This window comes from Scaptodrosophila lebanonensis, unplaced genomic scaffold (genome assembly GCF_003285725.1).
Source record: "Scaptodrosophila lebanonensis strain 11010-0011.00,11010-0021.00 unplaced genomic scaffold, SlebRS2 tig00000024-arrow-pilon, whole genome shotgun sequence".
Taxonomy (NCBI): Eukaryota; Metazoa; Arthropoda; class Insecta; order Diptera; family Drosophilidae; genus Scaptodrosophila; species Scaptodrosophila lebanonensis.
The window spans coordinates 20562947-20587105 of NW_022060538.1; the positions used below are offsets into that span (position 1 = coordinate 20562947).

A 24159-nucleotide genomic window follows, 5' to 3' on the forward strand; every position below is an offset into this window, starting at 1 on the left:
GATGAATTTAGTGTGTACTAGTATTATGCCTTTTGCCTTCAGAAATAATATGAACAGTATTGTACTATTCGAATGTTCGAAATCGTAAATTGTACCGATTCTCCTTCTCCTTTTGTTGGACGCGACAATTTTCCATGAATTTTCCTTTAGAAATATATTTTGTCATTTTGCATGGTTTTCGGCTCAAGCCAAAGAATTGACAATATAATATTTCGCCTTAGAAGCAACAAAAAAAAAAAACAAAAAACAAAAAACAAACAGAAAACAAAAAACAAAATAAAATCGAAAACAAAAACAAAAAGAGGAAAACTTAAGAGACAAAAATTAATGAATAAATCAAATGAAGAAAAAACGAATGAATAAATTCCAAGTGTTATGCTTATAGATCTAAATTTTGATACACGATGAACTTCGTAAGTCTCTTTGATCAATTACTATAAAATATTCGTGTGACCTATGATTTGTTTCTTGTGTTGCAGTTCTTCCAGTTGCATTAAAAAACAAACAAAACAAAGAAACTAGGTAATAGAGAATGAAAAGAAAAAGTAAAAGAAAACTGTGCGCTTTCGCTATAGTAGTGTGCTATTTCAAAAGAATTTATATTTAAAACGAAAAACGATAAATAAATATACACAAATATACATACATACACATATGTAAACGTCACTTCACACTCCAACACACCTGCACACCCGCACCCGGCCTATATAGTTATGTATATTGTGAATTACGCTAATTATACAGCCATATTGTATTAGTTAAGTGCATATGCAACTAAAATACAGGAGGAAAACAGAAAGGTTCGTTTAGTTGAATGGTTATTTGTTTTGTGTTGTGTAACAGAAACAAAAAGGAGATACGAAGAAGAACAAAACAAAAACATACATAGTTAAAATTCTTGTATTAAGTAAACGTTGCAAATTATATCAGCTACGACATCTGATAATAAAAACCAAGTTCTAGGTAACACACTCACCCAAAAGTGGCAGACGACATGTGTACAATGTAAATTATTGATTGCTACATACAGGACACTAAATACACACAGACACACACACACACACATACACAAAATATAAAAACGCCGGCACAGAAATGCATTTGAATATAAAAACCTAAAAGTGTATAAGAACAAAAAATAGGTCTCACATACATATGGTAGATATAAAATAATTATATACATACAAGTACTTATATATAATAATAATAATACAAAAGTAATAATAAACAACCTATAGGCAGACATACCTTAGACTTAAAGCGGCAGAGACGTTTAGTAATACTAATGGATCGTTTTTTATGTATAAAAATCAAATACATATCAGTATATGGCCTATTATTTATTTAGTTTAATTATGTATTATGGATATTTAAAGACGAAATACTTAACCATTAAATGAAAGCAGCAGTAGCAGCAGCAGCAGCAGCAAGTGTAAGGCTCTGATTTATGACTTCTTAAGTAAACCAAACATTGTTTAGGCAATTTGTAAAAGTTAAGCAGCAACTAGACACAACGCAGAACATAAACAATAATTTAAACAAAAACAGCATAAAATATACAAATATGAATAAATAAACGGGCAGGCGTACGCGTTGTGTAAAAGTAAAGTAAAGGAAAACAAAAACAAAAACAAATTGTGGTTAATTATGTGTTCTTACTTGTTAGTGGTAATAAAAGAATAAAAACGAAAACGTATTTACATATAGTATGTATATGGGAAAGTTGTTTCAAAATACACAACCAACTGTTATTATAGCTGTTAGCTTATATACTTGTAGGTACTCATGCCAAGCATTTTGTGTAACTTTCTGAGGCGATTTAGTTTTTAATTTCCATGCTCCATGCACCCCCATTCTCAAAAAAACCACCACCACCACCACCACCAAAAATTGATTGAAATCGAAAATGAAGAAATTATGAAAATAGCTTCCCCCGCAAAGTACTAGTTGACACAATAATGAATAATTCAATTACGATTTAATGTTGTATGTCCACTGCAATAACCACTTAATTGATAATAACACACACAAACGCTATAAACAACACATCAACATAAATAAACTCCCAAGCAATTTATTTATAAATACTTAACAACATTCAAAGAGCAAGAGTCATTCAATCCAATTAAAAGTATTAGAACTCGAAAATGAAAAACGAAATAGGTCGATGCTCCCATTTGATAGCAGGTGTCGCAAGCTATTATATGGCAATTCTAATTTGTATTTCATTTAAATTCGTTTAAGTGCTTAGTGTTCAGCTAAAAGGTATCGTATAATTAGGCTCAGGCCCAGGCTAAGGCTCTGATTATTATTATTAGAGCTTGATCGTTCGCTAATGCATTCGTTTGTATGTCTATATCAGGCACTCATAAATACACGCACACACACACACACACATATACCCATACCCATACTCAGATAGATATCAAGTCGGCAGCAGCAGCAGAAATATAAAAGAGGACTACAATTCAACTAATGATTACAATTATTATTATTGTCGCAGAACTTACTTTACATTTAATGAAATATATGAAGTAAATAAGAAGAGAAACCAAAAAACAGAACACACACACGCGCAGGCAACCAAAAACAAAAGACAAAGATATGAAATTACTGTTTTAAGAAAATACAAGTATATATACACAACATGATGCATACGCATACATATAGAAAATTTATGACATGAGCATACAAAATGTAGGGATCATTTTACTGAATATATATACATACAATATATATATATATATATATATATATATATATATAAATATATATATACATATACTTTATATAATGATAACAAAATTCGGCTAAATAAAGATGAAATGAATTAGCAAATACAACACAACTAAATGTAATACGAATTGCTTAAATTCAAAGCGAACAATTACTAAACAATTGTAAACAATTATAACAAACACAAAAAATAAATGAAAAACAAATCAAGAATGATGTGAAATCATATTACGAATATATTGTATATCGATACAAATGGATATAAGTAAAATAAAACTCATGTATCATGTACTAAAGACAAAGTTGTTTTCTTAACTCGCCACCCGTCCGGGTTCGAGTTTGGGTTTGGGTTCAAAAGTTCAACGCAGATCCCCCTTGGGGCTTCCACCACTTTCATTTATCACACAAACGACCCCGTCTATATTCTCAATTAACGAACTGTCAACTTCAGGAAGCATCATCGCTTTAGTAGCTGTTAATTATAAGACACTTTTGCGTCTACGTCATATAACTTTTGCATTTAATCAATTAATAAAAATGCAATGCACTTATGAGCACCGAATAAATTCACATATTTATGACTGACTTACACGCACACACACACACACACACACACACGCACACATGCACACGGTCTTTATAGTGTGTCCCGCTCTCCCTCTCTTCCAGATGAGAAGGAAAATTTAATTTATTATGCAAATAAATTTACAATATGCCCGTAAGCCGCTTCCGCATGCATGACAAAATGCAAATTAATCAACGCTAATTAAAATAAAATGCCTGCAGAATAATTACAACAACAACAAATTGCCCAGATTTTCCTACTGTGCATAAAAGCAGGCAGACAGACGTACAGACAGACTGACAGACAGATAACTTTGAATACCCTACAGTTCTGAGAGTGTCGAACAACAGGAAAATTATGTGGAAACTTAAAAATTAAACGTACGAGTTTTATGTTCAGATAAGTAGCTGGTTATAGAATTGCTGAAAAGTACATACAACATTTGTATTCCATTTATTTTTTTTATTTTTGTAAACCTTAATATTTTTTGGAAACTACAAATTAAATGTACGAGTTTTATGTTCAGATAAGTATATCAGTTGTTTAGCTGAAAAGCAAAGAAATACATATCCGCACATACAATTGTATTCAACATTTTTGTTGTTTTTTAAACACAATTTTGAAACAAAATGTTTTAATGTAGGACCCACATTGTCCGGAGTATAAATGAAAATCCTTATTAACTCTTGTTATCTACCAACGTGTTACTCAATTCTATTCAAAGAACGTTAAGTTGAGATTTTGCTATTGTTGTTAAAAACTTAAACTCACCTTCTACTCTAGAAGAGGATAAGAGGAAGATTTATCTACCGTCATTGGGTATAGAGTATTACTATCAGTCTGTTAGTGCTAAGTAGTTGGCTCAGCAGTAGAATCCAATAAAAATAATTGGACTATTCCACCCAGATATGAGTCTCCTCTGAAAATGCTGAAGTGCTTATTGTCAGCTTTGCTCTACTAGATTGAAGAACTGCTGGGATGTTGAAAGTGCTCCTACCTGCCTGGCTGCCCGTTCAACTAAAGCGATGCAGTCCATTTGTCAAGGCTCAGAGTCCGGTGTAAAGTTTTATGGCCGCCTAAGTCATCTCGTCGACATAAAACATAAAAAGCTGAAAGGCCAAGCTTTCGGTTGGTATAAAGTTTTTAGCCGCCTTGCCGCCCAATGATGAATTAAAAAGATGAATTTTCATTAAGGGTTGTGTCCTCTGGCCCTAAGCTGTCGCTGGAGCGGTCGCTGGAATGGTCGCTGGAATGGTCGCTGGAGCTCGAGCTGGGCTGGAGCTGCAGATGGAGATGGACATGGGTATGGGTATGGAGAGGGCGCAGCATTAAAGTGCCAGAGCATTAAAATTGACGACTGTGCTCGGCGTTGTGTGTGTAAATGTAAATTAGCATTGCACTCGGCTGACTCGATGACTGACATTTTATTGTAGTACATAAAAATGCTTTAACTACGCCCAGTGCCCGGCATATCTAATAAACTTGATTTCATTTATCCCCCGATTCCCTCTCTTCTTCTTCTCTTACAGCGATTGCGCAGCAAATAACGCACGTGGCCGCGGCGGCCTTTGTGTACTTGAAGATGTGGCTCATCAGCGGATAAGCGGGAGGCACGACACGACGACAGGTGTGCACGCTCAGCACTTAAAACTACAGACCCTCAGTGATTTTATTATTAGCTATAAACGAAAAACTCTTCCACAAATCCACAAATCCACGAATCGAATATGCAAAAACAAACGCAAAGTCTGAGCCTAATTGTAAACAGGTAGCGGTAAGCGCAATGGGTACAAAGCGGTAGTTGATAGTTCTAGTGAGTCATAATGCACATTGCTGTAGAAATTGCTTAAGCGAAGCAGTCAAGATTGAAGAAAATACTTGTACGTACGGATTGTGGAAATAGAAAACAAGTTCCTAAAGTATTGCATTGATGACGAGAAATCAGCTTGTGCGAGAAATTGTTGAATCAAATTTAACTGAAATGTCGATAATTATTTCGTATCTCGCCTCATAACTTGTATACACCAGTAAATTGATTAGAGCTTCCTGATTTCCGTCTCTGGAAGAGATGTATCTTTTGGAGGCAGCTTTGGAATTTTTCCATAGAACCAAAGGTGTAAAGCTGTTAAGTGATAACGATAATGAATTGATTGGGAATTATGCAATATTTATCTTTCAACTAAGCAGTCGCCGAAGCGATTTCTCCTGTAATGTGAACTGTGGTATGAAGGAGAGCAGCCTTAATGGATATGGCTATGACAATAAGGGGAATGGGAATTGAAATATTTGTGTGCCACACTTAAATGTCTACGAATTTAAGCTTTACAACTACTTAGATACTCGAACTGTGCTTCGTGCAGCGTCTATCCAACCAGAGAGATAGCGATGAGATTTGAATGTAAATGTTAACTGTAAACATAGAGAGAGAGAGATACTTATATTTGCAATATATATTCATGTTTCCTACTCAGATACGTATATTTTTGTAAACGCACATGCAGCACAAATATTTGAGATACAAGTAGAGAGCAGTGTGCTGGACACCCTTCATCCAATATGTATAAAATTTCTAAAACTTAATCATGTACTTGGCTATAACTATCAGAGTTTATTTGACGACTTAACAAATAAATATTGTTCGATTCACTTTATTAATACAAATATAAACAAATGAAAACTGTTTACCCAACTTATGGAGTATGTCTGACTATTTACTCACTCACACACACACACTCACACACACACACACACAACACGCCACACGCACAGCGTTGGAAAAAAGTTGGCTAACAGACAGCTGAGCCAAGCTATTTCCGCTGTTGCTTCGGGTTGCCGGTCTAACCCATTATTACTCAGACTTTTTAATTGATTCGCGCACAATCTGCAGTTAATCTAGCGATCAAATCATTTGCTTGTCTGGCTTACACGCGTGCAGGCCAAAGAACAAAAGCAGCCTTCGACTTGACACATGAATAATTTAAATGCTTTGCGCGGGGCCAGCAAATCGATTGGACGCGGCAGACTCCTAGGCGTTCATGTCCATTGACCCAACATAAAGCATAAAGACCTAAAGACAAATGACAGACAGTCGTCTCCATAGTGTGATCAACAATGCTGGAGTGGAAGGAAAGGCACCAGCCAGTGACAAAAACACACAAAAGTCATCATAAAAAGCTACTCGTAAGAGCAAAAAATCGCATATAAACGCAAATTTTATTTGCCTAGATAAATGAGACAGCGTGCGGCAAAGGCAGATCCAACCAGTCCCCGTCACCATCACCATCACCATCGCCATCGCCCAGTCACCAGTTGCCGTAAATCTTTGCAGCCACAAATGCGTCCCATCGCATGGAGAGAGAGAGAGAGAGAAAAAAAGCCAACACCAGCTCTCAAATAGAACCTGTTCTCAATTATTGTTTTTTCTCTAGACACTTTATTGTTAGCCATGCAACTACGAGGGGAGTTCCAGTTGTGAGCGACCTAGGAAAGAGCAAGCAATTTGGAAACTATATCTACATCTGGATTTGCTGTTTATAATTCATCGAAACATACAACAGAAGCAAACATTTCTTTATGATTGACAAATATTCACCAAAGAACTGTTTTTAAAATTTCGAGAGAGTAAGTAAATGTAATGCGAAAAGTCTGCGAAAAAGATAATAGCTGTTCGAGATCTATCTGTTCTATAAATTGATATCGAGTGAACCGGAATGTAAAAAGTAAAAATTGATTTAATTCATCTGACAATTTCAACTATTACATACTAATGTTTGCTAGCTTATTAGCTATTCGCCTACCATTGTTAATAACTAATTGTCGAAGTGAAAGTATTGTTTTTTAAATTTTGTTAGGCCTTGAACATTGTTTTTTCCAATTAAAATAGCAGTTTCTTCTGTGTACTTCTGTAACTAACCTCGCAATAGCCAGGCTTTCGCCAAGTCGCAAAGTCTATCTGAGCTGGTTGGTGACTGGAATATAGTGACACGATCTAAGCGTTCGATTTCAAATGTCAATTTTTAATAGTTTTTTGTACGCTCGTATATTATATTTTCGAAAAACTTTTTAGTGTCAATTAACATACGGCAACATGCACAAATGATCTCTGATTGCTGCTCCGGCACAGTGGTGCGAAAGCGATGAGTTTCGGATGCTCACTTTGGAGGAGGAGGACCAGGGTAGAGCATAGTTCGTTGAGGAGGGAATGTTTTTCATGCTTGTGCACACTTGGTGTGAAATTCAATTTGCAGCTTTCCATTAGCAATTATGAATTTAACAGCTGACAGCAACAAGTTTATGGTTAGTTTATAGCCACACTAATGCGTCAGTGTGTCATTTTTATGAATGAGCCGCAGATTTTCCACTCACAGGCAAATATTATGAATAATTTTTAATTTCGCACTTGCTGACAACTGAGGCTGTGCAAATATTTGGCTGGCATTGAAATTCGCCAGAAATTGTCAACTGTTTGGGTGCTTCTGGCCTGTAAAACAACCACAACAGCAAAGTTTTTAATAACAATTTGCGCAAACAAACAGTGACGGCAAGTTCAATGGAATTGTTTGTCTCCCTGTCACATCAATTCGAGTGAAATGTGCCTTCAACCAAACACCAAACACACCCACACCCCAGCATTCGTGGTGTTAAAAGGCTGTAATACGAAGCGGGGGCGAGGTGCGAATACACACGTCAATCCAAATACATCAAGACCAAGTTATGGAAGATGTAACACTCGATTTCATTGCCAAGTTCGTTGGCACTTGCGCAAGGTCAGGTTCGAAACAAACAATAAATGGTAACACAATTACCTGGCATGACGGCTCTGCAAATTGGCGTTAGTGTGTCTGGGTCACTTAATCTTATTTCGTTACGCCATATCAAGTGTCGCTGACTCAACCAATGATGGCGAGGCTTGAGGCTGTTCGTTTGTTGGTGTTTGTTGTTTAATCAATTTAGCACTTTAGTGACCTAAATACTCGTATGTTTGCTAGGCAGCTAGTGGGTGCCCTCAGTTGACAAATTGTATAGTTTTGAGTCGGGCACACGTATGTATAGGAACACAGACACATAGCTTTTCGAATTAAGTTTTTTTTAAACAACACAACTTTTAAAAAAAAATTGTTTGTTTTAGTAAATATTTTCGGACGCGCTAAATTATTGTCAATGCTTAGAACCATGCAGAGAAGTACCCGCACCACGGTGCGCCGGCTGGCGACCTATGGGGCGCGGTATGGGTACCTGGGAACACTACTACGCCGTAACGAGAGCTACTATGACGTTCTTAATGTGCCGGTCGACTCCAGCGGACAGGAAATCAAGCGTGCCTTCATCAAGCTGTCGAAGAAATACCATCCAGACTCAAACAGCTCCGCCTGCGACTCCGAGGCTTTTGTGAAAATATGCGAGGCCTACAAGACGCTCTACAACACCGCCACTCGCAACGAGTACGACAACCGATTGAAGTTGCAGCTGGACGTTTGCAAGCCCATGGAGAACTGCTACACAAATCACAATGTGCACAAAACATGGGAGAAATACAAGGCCGCCATGCGGTACAAGCAGCGGGGCCGTGACGTTAAGAGTACCATCGAGTCGACCATGGCGCACCGGAAGCCGCTAGTCTCGAAAACCAATCAGCTGCAACAGAAGTTCTCCAGCCCAAGAGAAAACGAAGTGGTATTGGAAATGCCCATTGCTATGCACAGGATTGCTGTTGAAGAGATGAAGTGCAAGGCGAACACAGAGTGCCCGCCGGAGCCCGAGATCGCGTGCGAGCTCGAGCTCGAGCCCGATCCTGATCCCGCTTGGCATCGAAGCTGGCCATACATGTCCTACGTTACGGGCTTCGGCATTGTCTTGAGTCTGGGTGCCTATGCTTTGCGAGAGCGCCTCAAAAGTAGGCGGATCAGGTAGAACCATAGCTTCTGCTTCTTGATGTGTACTCGGAGTTTCGTTCTGTGTGATTCTGTGTGTGGATGACATCCGGAAACTGAGCCCAGATCGTTAAACATCCGTACCGGATGTCGGTGTTTAGCGTCTGTGCCCAAGCGGCCATCCGCACAAGCTGCATTTTTGTCTTAGTCTAATTAGCTTTGTTTGGAAAATCGATAAGTTTCTTGTCTGAAATCTGGTCCACATGTCAATTCAATTAATCGCAACTCGTGCCTTTTGTACACAATACCCGTCAATCGTTCGGCAGCACGCATTGAGAAAAAGGAACCAAATAAACGAAAATTTAAGCGTGAATGGTCTGAGACCTCCTCTTCACAGGGGTGGGGAAGAGCAGGTGACGGGCTCTATTCTTTCTTTTCAGCTCGCTGTCTGGTTCAACAAACAGTCCGCGCCAGCTACTTATGCATAATTTGTCATCTTAGCTGACATCTTGTTGCGGCTCTTTAGCGACCCGACAAACGAGTTTCGCACCAAGGTGTTGAACTTCTAGTTCAATTGTTGTCGTGTCGACTCAAGTGGCAGTTAATTAAAAAATTATGATATTTAACCATATCTATTTATATACACTTCCACATATAGGCAGTGGTACGCAGCAAGATACATAGAGGTATAAAAACGTAACTCTATTTGAGTGAAGCCTCATCCAAAAAGTCAAATCCATTTAACACATTGTATCCAACAACTGGACTTTCTGCAGATAAACATTTTTTGATTGGACTTCCAGCTGTTAATATCTTTAACAAGACTCAAGTGAATCATCCATGCGACAAATATATATTTGTTATCATACCTGAAAATAAATAGCTAGCTTAACTTCTCTAGTATCTTAGCGCCACAACAACAAATTGCAGAGTCATTTGAATTGTTGCACAAAAAATATTCATAACAGGTTTCTTGTGTATTGCGGTATTCTAAGCAATGAGGAAAAACACAAGCGATAGGAAGAACCACTTAAGAATCGTGTTGCATAGTTTCCTTATCAATTGCTTGCTAATATTTTTCCAAGGCGTCTGTTAATTAAACAGTGTTCGATTTTTTTCCAAGTTATTCAATTATATTATTATGTTATCAACCAAAGAGAAGCAGAAAGTGGAAATGGAATGTTTTTGAACGTTGATAATAGGATGATATAAATAAGAACTCAGTCTATTTCACTCAATATTGAGATATTAGAATTCATGTAATTTGTTCATTATGAATTATGAATTCACAAAGAAATATTAGGCAGAACAAACATAGCAGAGCGTTACTCTTCTTTGAGCTGTGTAGAGAGGGTGTGCAAGCTTCGGCTTAAATTAGAATATCTTAATTAAACCAAGTTCTCTTTTATTCTCGCTCAGAGCCGCCTGCTTGAACTTCCGCACAGTCCAAGCCAAGCATGACCTTTTTCACAATCACCGAGTGAGAAAATCAAACAATCGTGCATAGAATTCGCTAGATGGTTAGCTGGATTATCAGATAATTTTTACGTATTCTATTCTAAATACAAATATGTTTGTATCAGATTAGAGTGTGTAGAATCAGAAGCTAGATAGCCAGTGGCGTTTCAAGGCAAGCGACTGAGCCCAGAAACTTACCGAGCGTGTCGGCGACTTCATCTTGAGATCTTCTAGCAAAGGCGTCTCATAACTTTCGGTTTGAGTTTGAGGCACGCAGACCACCTAGTTGAAACCGTTACTTAAGCCATGATAATAGTTTTCTTAATTTAGGTATTGTGTTGAGCGGTTTTTGTTGCTGCTACTGTTGTTGGTATTGTTGTTCTTCCCACTGACAGCTACAGCAGTTCATAAATAATTATCAGCATTTACTTTGATTAAGTTGTCGTTCGGCTTTGTGGCTGCTAATGCGACGGACAAGTCGGAGTTGTCGTGCCTGCCATATGCATATGAATGTGGCTTGTGGCGTCGTCTCTCTGTCCGATACGGGTCTTTCATATCAGCAGTGGCATATCAAATGGCACAGCATGTAGAAAAGGCACAGTTTGTGAAACATTTAACGGTTGCTTGACAAATAAGCCACTCAATCGGCCAGATAACGATTCAATGGCTGCACTCTGCCGTCAATAAATCAACATTCACATTAAGTGTCGATGCGCACCCTGGGAGACTGTGACACCAATGGCGGCAACGTCGGCGCATGCGCAGCGGCTCGATAAAGAGCGATGAAATTATGTTCTGTTGCCTGCTTGCGCAAAATAAATACATGCGGCATATACAAAAAATCCATAATGAAGCCTATAAAAAGGCCAGCAAAATCGGCAAATCAGCGCAAAATGACACACCAAAAAAAAAAGGAATGAAGTCTTAACACGTAAATGCTGCAAACGTTGGGCATATTAGACTGTAAGGTACCCTGTAATTGGTGCGTGTTCCTTCTTGTTTCAACAAAAATAAACAGATCAGCTCAACATACTTGTATTACATTTTTTCTACAAATACTTTGTTGCTTAGCTGCAATTTCAGATGACAGTTTCAGTTTATAATATTGTCAACAATTTATAATTATCATAGAATATAAAAAGTTCATGATATGAAATTCAGTAGAAGCTTTTTTGCTTTATAAATAAGAGTCAAATGTATTCGAGTGGATTTTATTCGAAGTTGCATTTGTACAGAAATAAAGGACATAAATTGTACCTGGTTGAGCACTTCAGATGTGCAATATACTTGACCGTCATTTGCTGATAGGGTATACCTTAAAAACTGTATAAAATTTATTGTACGCTGACGGCTTTTTAATGAAAATCGCCGGCTACCTTAGCGAATTAATGAAGGTGTGTATATCAATACCCAGGCCCAACCATACTTCCAGTTCCCTTATGGGTGTGTTTGTCTGTGAGCCGCCATAAAAAGAAGTAACACAAAACGCGCATGGCGCACACTTGTATGTCATGCTCAGATTGATCAGCATATGAATCGATTTAGCATAAGAATGAAAACGTTTCTCTAATTAAAATCGCTGAGTCTTAAAAAATAGCTTTTTTCATTGATTGAAACACGTGTTCTTGACTTATTTTCGGAACAGCCCGAAAGTGTGAGTGGCGCTTTTAAATTGGCTTTTATTCCGGATTTATGCTTAAAACTAAATATCGTGTTTAAGTGCAAAATATTATATGCACGCACACATATACACACATATGTATAGCATATGTATATACGCTTGCAGAATCTGCTGGCAATTTGTTAATGGAGTTCACTCACGCGCGCAACTTCTGCCCGGCTATATATTCAGACATACTATATAGTATGTATTCTGGGAATAACTTCATCATGAAAGCAATCTGTATGACATTTTAATTATGTTTCTGTCAAATTGTAAGCGTCGCATCGCTGTGCGTCGGCGGCAGTGCCGTCCCCGTCGCCATCGCCATCGCCAACGTCGACAGCGGCAATTTCATTTGCAATTAATAATATTTTAATTGCAGTCGCCACTGTCAAGTGCAAAAATTGAAATCATATGAAAATGTTTTGTCATACAAAGCGCATTTGTCATAGAGTGAAAATTGTTTGGCAAGATTTATGGCAGCGGAAGTGAAAAGCTCGCGAGAATGCGCCATTTTGAAGCTGATGCTGACGCTGGCGATATCGATGTATCAGTAGACGCTAATGGGGCTACGGCTATTCGCATCATTGCCAACCCATTTGGCACAGCCTCATATCAATAATAATGCAATTATGAGGTCAAACAAAATGCGAATGCGCAAACATCGATAACTGTCAATGCAGTTCCGCGATGCGTTCGGCGATAACAATCATACTCTGGCCGCCTTGAGCTCTCTGCAAATACGCGACTGACTGATTAGAAATAATTATCAGTGCATGGCCTTGTTCCGCAGAAAGTCTCCCCCTCTGCCGGCTGTGTAACATACAATTGAAAAGTTATGTTTTTGCATTAGTCAGAGTGCCTTGTTTTTGTTTTTGTTTATGCACTAACTGATAATTCAACTGAATCACAAACGGACACGAACGGCAGTCGTGTGAATCATTTCAGATTACGCAGCATGCCGATTTCCTAGTATTACTCAAAGAAAGAAATGCAACCAGAAATAAAGAAAGTTTGCATGTGTAATACCCACTTACATTTGACAGGACACAGTCCCCCTTTTTATAAACCGGAACACGTATTTGCAAGTCAGGGAGAGATGCATGAATGAAATGTAACTGAAACACATTTGAAGTACACTACACAAATTATATTTTTTGACAGAGATTCTTCGAGGGCCCAAGAAAAAATACTTAAGTATTGGACTTAAAATAGAATTGATGTCGAGTGTAGAATCTCATTTCGTGAGAAACTTGTAGACTTAAAGTTAAGTTAATAAATACTTATCCTATAAGTGGAAGATTCATTTAATAATTTAGCAGACATTCTTAAATCACTTCTGGTGGTAGTTGTACAAATAATTGTTTGAACAGATAATACTAATTGCATAGCTTTCAATTGCAATATTTAATTTGTTGCAGAAGCAGAATAGTATAGCATAGTATGGAATGGTTTCGTAATCTTCTTAGTTGCTGAAATGGGAAGAACAATTTGAGAGTTCAACACAATGACATTTCGAGAAATTGGGAAAAATACAAATACGACGAAGTGTTAATTTGTCCGTTAGGCTTTTTGGGTGGATGATTGGACTGTTGGGCAGCACGCGCAACATAACAGCGTTATAAAATTGAGTCATAAAGATACAAAAAGCAAAAAACAAAAACAACAGGCTCGGCATGATACAACAACGTCGACAACAACGGAACAACGAAAACAACGTTGCCGATAACAGACAGGGAGATGATGCCAAAAGTGCTGTTGAATTAAGTTGAATGAGGTGTTTGGGTTTTTTCTTCTTGTTTCTGTGTCTGTTTTTGTTTTTGTTTTTGTTTTTCCTTTTGTTTAACATGCGCAAGCTTAAATGTACGCAGCTACACAGCATCTTGGAAGCACGAATATAATTACAGAGATATATATGCAAACACTCAACTGGACAGCGCATGGAACACGCCTCGAAGGCCAATAATGTTTGTTTAAATTTTAGCTGCATGTCTACATCGAAGAAACGCGAATTGTTTAAGCACAAATCAAGCCAATGAAGATGGCGACTACGGCAGCTAAGTAGGAAATGTAAACTAGAATTAACAAGAGAGCAAAAAATTATACGACGGGTGAAAACAACAGCGGGAAAATATTGAATGCAAAAAACAATAAAACGCTGTCCAAGTCGGCCATACGCGTATGTTTATTTCATATTTTTTGCAAGCATAATTTTTTAATATTTATGTAGTTTTCGTGAAATAAAATAAATCAGATGGGCAGCGGAGACGTCATAGTCAGGGCACAGACCGCGGGCCTGAGACTGAGACAAAGACAGACAGACAGACCGAGTCCGAGCCTGTGATCGCAATCCAAACGTCATGTGTGGCATTCGCGCTCGAAAGATTCGTGAAAAAATGAATAAAATGGAAAACCAGTTGCCAGTTGCCAGGGACCAGGCTCAAGCTCCAGCTCAGTCGAGAAAGATGTAATTTTGTGCGTGTGTGTGTTTGTGTTTGTGTGTGTCCGAGTGTCTGTGGAAGCCGGCGCAATCGTTTGTACTTGTTAATGGGTTTGTACGCGTAATTATTTTGGCAAGAAGCGCGACTGTCCATGCGGACTGCCGCCTGTTGGCAGGCTGCTGCTCAAAGCTGAGCAGTCTTGAGCCGGGATGTGCGAAAATGAGCGAAGCGGAAATGCGTATGTGGACTGCTGCTGCTGGCTGCTAGCTGCCAATTTTTTACATTGTGTCTTACTGTTTGTTTTTACTTCTGCTTGGTTGGTTGGTTGGTGAGCTGTGAGCTTTTTTGGCGCACTCCCAGCCACCGGTGAAAGGATCAAGCGGCATTTGTTCTTCGACGTTTTCGTTGTTTATATTTAATTGGGTGTTTTTATTGGTTTTTAATGATACGCGAAATGATCGAGCGAGCGGGGCCCCAGGCACCTGTTGCTGTTACTGTTACTGTTGCCTTTGCCGTGGCCGTTGCAGTTGCCGTGCAGTTACCGATGCTTATGCCTTCCCCATCATTGCATACTCGCGCAATTTAATTTGGGCCTCGGTTACCTGGGGCGGCGGACTCTCAATGCCACGCCCCAAGTGCACAAGTGATTGTTGCCGGACCAGGAGTACCACAAAGCGGCATGGCCCAAAAGTACAGCGTGATTAATATAAAGTTCAATCATTGTCTTTGCGCTCAATTATTAAAGAACACAACAATTTCGTGTGCCCTAGCAACATGCTGCGTGCGATCGCGGCTTAGCAACATGTTGCTAGGCTCCAACTGCCGAAAAAGCCACGACCGTGCGACTGCGCACAGTCGTGTTTCAGCTTGGTTGTTGTTGTTGTTGCTGTTGCTGTTGTTCTTGCTCGGCTGTGATGCTGACGCTTACGGTGTTGCCAACGCCAACGCCACAGTCACCGCTTGCGTCAGCGTCAGCGCCAGCAGCGACAGCAGCAGGTGCTGAACGGCAGCAGCAGCGACGACGCATCTTGCGGCTCTTTTCGTCGCTTTCGTTATCGCTGGCCAGCAGTTTTGAGCGGTATAAAAACCTAAGCAACGCACAGCGCCCAATCAAACAGACGACGCCTTCAAGTCTAGCTACACGTACACGAGAGTGGAGTTGAAGCCGTCGGTAATTTTCGTGACGCTTTTTCGGTATTTGACAAAATTTTTCAAAAAAGAGGCACCACTGAAGCCAATTAGCTTGCCAATTAGCCAACGCCCCTCTAATAATTCGTGGCCCGTTCCAGCAATACTGTTTTACGGCAACAAAATTTACAAAAGAACTAAATTTTAATTTTTGAAAAAAGTGTATGTAAACGAATACAACGTTGTCTTTGAGGAAAAACGTTATATTCGAATTGTGTTAGTGCAAAGGATTCAGTTGAGAATCAACTCCATAACAAAATATAAAAAGATGCAGCAGCGTGCGCTAATTTCTCTGGCCCTGGTGCTGATATCTTGCAGCGTATCATACGCCTGCCATGGAAAGTTAATCGGTAAGTTTGCCAAAAAATAATTAAATAGACTAATCAAACTGAAACTAAAAATATTTTTATTCTTTGCGTTTTGAATTAAAGTAATTAAATTTGTCATTAAACAACACAAGAAATATATTGCCTAATACGGGCGATTAGAGATATATTTATGTTTGTGAAATTTACAAAGCTTTCAAGTTAATTTTCCATAATTGTAAGTATTTCTGCAACTGTTCGAAATAGTAACAAATACAAATCATTTTTAAATGCGGCATATGGATATCAACTGCATTGTAAATATTATAACTACAAAGCTTGGCAGCTCTGTTCGAAACTATCAGCTGTTTCATCATATGCGTATAATCAAATAAATAGCAAAATATATAAATAGATAGAAACTTGTCTGCAAAAGGTATATAAATGCTTTTAAATTTTAAAAATAAATTCATGGTCTACTAAAAAAGTCATATATCAAGTCCGAAAGTGCCCAAGATCATTTATGAGAGACGAGGCTTTCGGAGAACTGGGTTTGCACGACCAACCCCAATGCATACTGTCATTTGTATGCCGATGACAGATTTGGACATTATAAAAAAAGTTATTGGCGCTTTCGTGGCATGCATAAACAGCTCTCTAAATGAAGTCTATTTGGCTTGAATTGGGATTTTATTTTCTTGCTGTGCTGCCAATTTTGTAGTTCATTAATTTTTTGTGTGCCACGTTTTAGTAATTTGTTATTTTCGTATTTTGTGAATGAAAGGCGATCGGTTTGAAAACTTAGAAAACGCCTCGAGAACTTAAGCAAATAATTGGCAGGCAGAATGTTTTGTTTAATTAGCGTTTAACGTCAAGCTGAACAACCCACTTACTGCTCAAACGTACTTGTACATACATACATAAGTAAACAAACATTTGTTAAATATACTAACACATACATATACATATGTATGTATATATGCATGGACATAAACGAACTGAAAACGAGAGGTGCACGTAGACTTGGGCCTAGGGCCTGACAGTTTGTTCGTTTTAAAACAGATTTAAGCGCTATGCACACGCTTTAACTTTCCTTAAATCTTGTTTGCTGCCTCTTTCTGCAAACAAATGTTGAATTATGTAAGAAAAAGTTTAGAAAAGCACCAATAAAACGAAATTAAAAGCAAGCGTAGCGACAAAGGCGAACAGCAAGACAGTTTTGCGGCACGTTGTTCACATTATTTAAGCGGGCAGCGAGAAACCGGTTGATATTTCAAGTTTATATAACACAATATATAGGTAGTTGCTCTTGGTCAAATGCTAAGCGGACAGCCAATAAAAGGCCAATCAACTTAGACTATCATTCAACCGTTCAAGTGACAATTCGGAGTCACTCATTCAATTAACAATTTGCAATGCCTCTAATTAAAAAAACAAAATTATGGCAATTCTTGTTATAATCACATTACGTTTATAAGGCGATCAGAAAGCTCATTGAACCGACTCCGTGAGATTGGCGCTGATTGAGCTGTAAACGATATGTATATTTAATGGTTCTACTTTGTTGTTACTGAGACTCTAAGCAGCACACAAAGGCCCAAATCGACACTCGAACTCGAACGGTCTTAGCAGTGCAAGCCCGAGGGCGCGAAACGACACAAACGCAAAATACTTCAAGTTATTGAAAAATTATGCCATTTCGCGCACCCAATAAACCCATTTTTATGGTCGTCACTCGACTGTCAACGAAATGGGTCATTTGTATGGTCAGCACAAACAATTTTTATGCGCATTGCTCTGCACACGCAGGCGCCAACAATATTTCTTTTTCTTTATATTTTATATGATTTTTGTTTTCGCGGTTGGTTTTGTTCTTGAGAAAACAAATTCCACTTGCCAGCCTGTTGTTGTTTGTTTGTCTAACATAAAAAAGTTTTTATAGTGCGCGTGTGTGCTTTTGATTAATGATTGCTTTTGTGCTTTATCAGCAATTTAGAATCGAAGTGTGTATTGAACATATTTTTCAACGCAATTTCGCATAAAAGAGCTAAAGTTTCTAATTGAGTGATCTCAGCAGTTTCCGCAATGAGGCGCAAACTCGTTATCGACTACCGTTTTCCATAAATTAGGCTCCACCGCTATATAATCGAATAGAAACTCACACACACACGCACGCACACACACACACATATGCACAGTACACATATGCGCTTTAAGCGTAGAATAATGTCGATGCCGCCTCAGTGTCTGCGGCAAAGTCGTTTTGTTGCGGCATCAATCAAAAGTTTAGCGCACAGTTGTCTGCCCGTGCTAATAATGTAATTAAATATGTAGATGGGCAGGAGCAGCAGCGGCAGCAACAACTACATACAACATTCGGCAAGGGTAGGCCAGCCAGCCTGGTGATAATCAGTAAATGATAAATGAAATGAACATGAACATGTAACATGTAAGCATAAAGCGGAACTATGAAAATTAACTCTCGCTAAATGCGGCAGAAATTTTTTAACATCTCAGGCTGTGCAATTTTGCAGCTTCTTCTTCTTCTTCTTGTCGTTATTGTTGTAGTTGTTGCTGCTGTGTTTCTGTGTTGCTGTTGCTGTTCTCGCTGTCGGTCTTTCGTTCAAGGTGAAGTCAACGCCTGAACGAAATGCAGTTAAGCACTTGTTAACATATTGTCGGCATCAATGCCTTACAATGATTCGTTCAGCATTTGCGCGATGCCCATAGCCATCCATACCCATACCCATACCCATACCTAAAACCATATCCATGCTCATGTCAAGTTCGTTGCTTAAGTCTTTCGTATTGCGCACGCTGAAAAGTTATTGCAACTTGTTGACGTTTCGTTGTCAACATTATCGCTATCGCTAGCAGCTAAAACGGCAGCAGTGCACATCAACGAAACATTTTTATTGTGTTTTGTCTGTTAAGTCTGTTAATATGTAAATTTTGTTGTTGTTGTTTTTTTTTTTGCCGTCGTATGTCTGGCATTTTGTACGCCACTTGGCTTGCTGTGTGGCTTAGTGGTTTGCATTGCTCCTCCTCCATCTGCCCCTCGTTCGCCCGCTCGGTGACTTGCTCCGTTGGTTTTACGGAAATTGATCGACAGTTTTATGTGCAATTTGTCAGCGGCAGTTACAAGTGCCGAAGGTAGTTCACAAATTTGCATATTGCCCCAACAAAGTATTGCCTGATTGATGCATATTGACTTAAGCATGCAGGCAGCTATACAAACAGACAGTCAAACAAATACGATGATGCTTTTAATTTATGCGCCTTGCACATTTTACCGGTTTCGCTTCAATGTTTGTAGCAGCAGCATTAACACTAAATGTAGCATAGCATCTACACTAAATTTGACAGTTGCGGTCGAGCTTAGTCCGATCTGAAAGACGAGTTCTACAGCCTCTGTGCCGCTCATAGCTATTTTTAGTCGGCACTCTCCTCGATTTGAATAGCCGCAAACAAAATCAAAACCAAAAACAAAACAAAACGCAGCTCGAAACCCAAACTCCAACTAACCTTGAACGCATATTAAGCAAAGTGCGGCTAAAGTCAGACGAACGAGCATCAGAATAAGAAGAAGATGGAGGAAAAGAAGATGCTTAAATCTCACTCCGTATTGACATCTAGACCCATATTTGTGTGTGCCGGCTACTGAAAGCTGAAAGCTGATGTTCGTTGTTCGTTGTTCGTCTCGTCGAGCATGGCAACAAATTTATTTACATATTGTTTATTGGGCGCGTCAAGTTGTCTGACAAACTGAGCGATGGAGCGATGGAGCGGTCGAGCAATGAAGTGAAGGAGCAAACGAGCTGCAGACACGTCGCGGCACTTGACCGCAGAAGCCGGGTTCCAGGGCCAAGTGCAGCCAGAGCCAGGAAGCAGCAGCTCCTAAATGTTCTCACGTCGCTCGCCGTAATCTCTCGGGCTGAGTCTCGACTATTATTAAAATTGTTAAAAATTATTAAGCATGCGTAATTATTTAAATGAAATGGGAATGCATCAGCCGGCCACGCCCTCGACCGCAGGTTCTCTTCTCTTCAGTATTTTCCCAATTGTCTTGCCATTTTTTCCTTATATACCCGTATACCTGTATTTTTTGTTTTTTTTTGCAATTTATTTCGGCTTTTATATAAGTTCACGTGCGCAAGCAATGCGCGGCCAGCTAATTAACACCCTGCGGCAATTTTATATCGACTGCCGTTGCTTTACTCATATTCTTTGGGTCTTCGCTTTTGATTTTTGCTTTGCTTGACCAAGGAAGCCAATGGCCAGCAGCGGGCTTCTCTGATTCTCTGCTTTCTGCCACTGACACACTTCAAATGGACGTCAAGCCTTGAAGTGACGAGTGTGTATAATGGCCATAATAAGTATATTAATTATATAAACAAAGAGATAATAAAGAGTCAGCTAATAGCGAAATTTTGTTTCAACTGACACGCTGCCAGCACGCGCCGCTTTTTTCATATTTTATTGCTTTGACTTTTTGCGATGTTTTATTTGGTTTGATTGTTTGTTGTTATTGTCATTGAGTTTTTCGATTGTTGGCAGTTCTAATTGAATACGCGCTTATTGTCTATACTATTTGCTGGACTTGGAGTAGCTTTCTGATTTGCCCGATTAAAACCGGTTGGCGAATGATCAGCCATTTAGATTCTTAGATTCGAGTCGAGGGCGAGGGCGAGGGCGAGGACGAGGAAAGTGTAGCGCCGCTGGGGGAGTGGAGGGGAACAGAAAAACGTTTAAAGCAAATTTATGTAAATGTATGTATGTGTGTCTGGCAACAAATTTGCATGCCCGAACTACTCGTATTCATGACATAATTTTGAGCACATGTTAAGCCAAGAATTACAAAAATTATGCAAATAGTAAGAGAAACATTAACGGCATTGGCGCGAAATGTAAATTTCAGCGAATGTTGGTCATTAAATATAAATACAAGCGACAAGCGACTTGAATGATATTTGCTAAATACTTAAATATTAACTGAGAAAACCGGCTAAGCGGCAGCGCGACACAAATAAATACAAAGGCTTAACATACATAACATACTAAAATGGTTTTCAACTCTTGACCAAAGTCCCCGATACACAATAAATGGCGTTGGGTTTCGTGGTTTTGTGTTTTGTGTTTTGCTTTTTTCTGCGATTAGGGAACGACACGCGCAGCCATGCCATAAAAACAAGAAAGCCTATAGTTCTCTTTGTAAACAAAAATAGAAATGATTACGACTCGTTTTAGTGCCATCGCATTTGAGTTTATGCTAATCACCTGACCCCTTCCACTCTTTTCCAGCAACGGGCATTACGGAGGAAGAGCGCTCCATCATTCTGCAGGAGCACAACCGTCTCCGACAAATTGTGGCAACCGGACGCTATCCAGGACAACCGGGCGCCGAGAACATGCGTGAAATCATATGGGATGACGAGTTGGCGGCACGCGCTCAGCAATGGGCCGATAATTGTCAATTTCGGCACGATCCGCATCGAACAATAAGTAAGTTGTGTTTATTGCCAATGCATGCTAAGTCTGGCTAAATTTAAGCCCAAGCACCTGCATCCGCACCCGAACCCCCCGCAGTCCCCCAACATTCCAAATTTCGACGCAGAAAGAGAGAAAAGAGAGAGAGAGAGAGAAACATCAAAACAAAATTAATACCTTAAAGCGAGTGTATCTTCTGATATGCTCGCAGCACGACACACACACTTGCGGTTTGCGGTTTGCATGTTGTCGGTAAACACAGCGAGTATCGTTTTTCATCATCCGATCCATTCAATTCCTGCACATAGCGCTATAAAACACTAAAACTAACCCAGCATGCCTCAGCACTTGCATTTCCGCATTCCTAGCTAGCTAAGAAGTCGCACAGTACACTCGAAGAAAATGTTGCTAAATCGATTGCTTTATCTTGCCAGATCGTTTCACAATGGGCCAGAACTTGGCCATCATTTGGAGCACTGCTCCATTGGAGGCGGACGACGGCGACTTCCCATCGCGCATACAAAGCTGGTTCAACGAGGTGCAGAAATACTCATTTGGGGATGCCTGGTCTCCCAAGACCGGCCACTACTCCCAACTGGTTTGGGGCGAAACGAGCCTCGTGGGTTGTGGCTTCTCCGAATACAAAGATGCCTCCAAGTACAACAAGCTCTACGTCTGCAACTATGGACCTGGGTAAGTTTACGAAAACTACTGAAGACACGATGCTCGGATATTAACGAACTTCTCTCTTTGGGTTAAACAGTGGCAACGTTGTCGGCTACAATCCCTACGAGGTGGGCAAGCCCTCCTGCTCGACTTATGGCATGAAGCCCTCTGCCCGCTATCAGGGTCTCTGCGCAGCGCCAGGAGCGTCGGTGAACAGCGTCTTCGGCAGCAATACCATTGAAACGTATGAGTACAGCTACAACGCAGCCCTAAGCAGCAAGAGCAACAAGAACAATAATAACAACAAAGCGACTAACAACATTAACAAGAGCCTCATACAGAGCTACATCAACCAGAAAAACAATAACCCATCCTCACCATCTAAACACTCCTCCCCCACATACCCCCAACAGGCATCGTCGACGCGTCCACTATCAACGTCCGGTTTCGGTGCCGGGGCCGGTGCCGGTGCCGGTGCATCAGCGTCCACGGGTGGCAGCTCGTTTGGCACTGCGTCGCGTGGTGGCAGCCACGCCTACACAACGGAGAGCAATCAGCAGCCCGGCAAGTACAGGCACAAGCTTGAGACGTATCGGCCATCAGCTGCCGAGTTTGAAAAGTCCGTACACAAGCATACAATACTACGCACCTATATAGAGCAGAATCGTCAGGGAACGGGCGATGAGCAGCAACAGAAGCAGGGAACGGCAGCGGCAGCGGCAGAGTCCACCGAATCATTAAGCACCACCACACCGGCAGCAAAGCGAGGCTGGAGTCTGTTGACGTGGCGTGGCTGAAGAGCCACTGCCGGCGACAACGATGACAGCAATTTCAACACTGCCACGCCCCCATAATGCCACTCAATGTATTAGCCCAGCGCCTGTAATTACTACTATGTAGTACCATCATTATATAAACCATAACCACACATCGCTGCCTCTATGGATATCTAACCATCTGTCTAACTAACTGCCACGTCACACAGAACTTTTGCTTAGTCCTTAGCGAATTGTACAAGTAGACTCTTATTTAAATTGCCATATGATATACAATTTCACATATCGTTTATTATAAAGATTAGTTTTTTAAACATTTTCGGACTCCCATTAATTATAAATTATAAATTATTTATACTGTCATTTGAAAAAGACATTGTTCACGAATTTCTGCCAATTCCATGTGAATCTTGCTGCATGTTATCCATCATCAGACCCAGCCGATCATGCCCCAAACGTATATTTGTATCAAATGTTTCTCGTTTTGAGCATTCTAACGAAAAAGTCCACCAATCGGCATATACCACCAATCAGCTAGTTGTACAGAGATCTGTGTTCATGCAAATAAAACTAGCAACAATATATTGTAACTAAAAGCGTGTTTTATTCTTTGTACTTGTACACTTTTTTGGGCATTTTTGAAGACCAATTAACTCTCAGAAGGGGGAGAGCATTTCAAAAGAAAACAACAAAACTAGCAGCAACATAATGTAGCTAAAAGCCTGTTTTATTTTCTGTCAGTGTCTTTCTTATTTATCTGAAAACTCAGCTAAAATGTGGTTTCATACGCATTGTTTCAAGAATTTTTACAACCACTAGTGAAAAGGTTCTTCAAAAACTTGTGTAATGTGTGGCTTGTGTGGAACAAAGATGGAATAAGTACGTGTATTAGTTTAAAGTGGGGAACATTTATATTTATATGTTCGATGGAGGCTTTTTTAGAGTACTACTTTAAAATGTTTGGTAAAGTATTTCTCCGCCTTTCGGTATATAGGTTTGTTGTG

At 39.6% G+C, this 24159-nt stretch overlaps 3 protein-coding genes across 3 annotated transcripts in view; all 3 read left to right on the top strand.

The window, feature by feature from the left end:
* Positions 1-5990, top strand: part of LOC115621126 (acetylcholinesterase) — a 51786-nt gene extending 45796 nt beyond the window's left edge. Inside the window, exon 11 of the mRNA XM_030514676.1 lies at positions 4831-5990. Coding sequence (XP_030370536.1) covers positions 4831-4904 — 74 coding nt within the window. The 3' untranslated portion in view covers positions 4905-5990. The remainder of the gene's footprint in view (positions 1-4830) is intronic.
* Positions 5991-8331: 2341 nt separating this feature from the next.
* On the top strand, positions 8332-9544 carry LOC115621531 (chaperone protein DnaJ). Its single transcript, XM_030515196.1, has one exon. It carries the CDS (start codon positions 8462-8464, stop codon positions 9209-9211), a length of 750 nt encoding a protein of 249 aa, XP_030371056.1. The 5' UTR covers positions 8332-8461; the 3' UTR covers positions 9212-9544.
* A 6320-nt stretch (positions 9545-15864) lies between these two features.
* On the top strand, positions 15865-23745 carry LOC115620849 (cysteine-rich venom protein latisemin). Its single transcript, XM_030514293.1, has 5 exons — positions 15865-16271; positions 21528-21728; positions 22148-22406; positions 22477-22805; positions 22863-23745. Exons 1-5 carry the CDS (start codon positions 16190-16192, stop codon positions 23174-23176), a joined length of 1185 nt encoding a protein of 394 aa, XP_030370153.1. The 5' UTR covers positions 15865-16189; the 3' UTR covers positions 23177-23745.
* Positions 23746-24159: the final 414 nt, after the last annotated feature.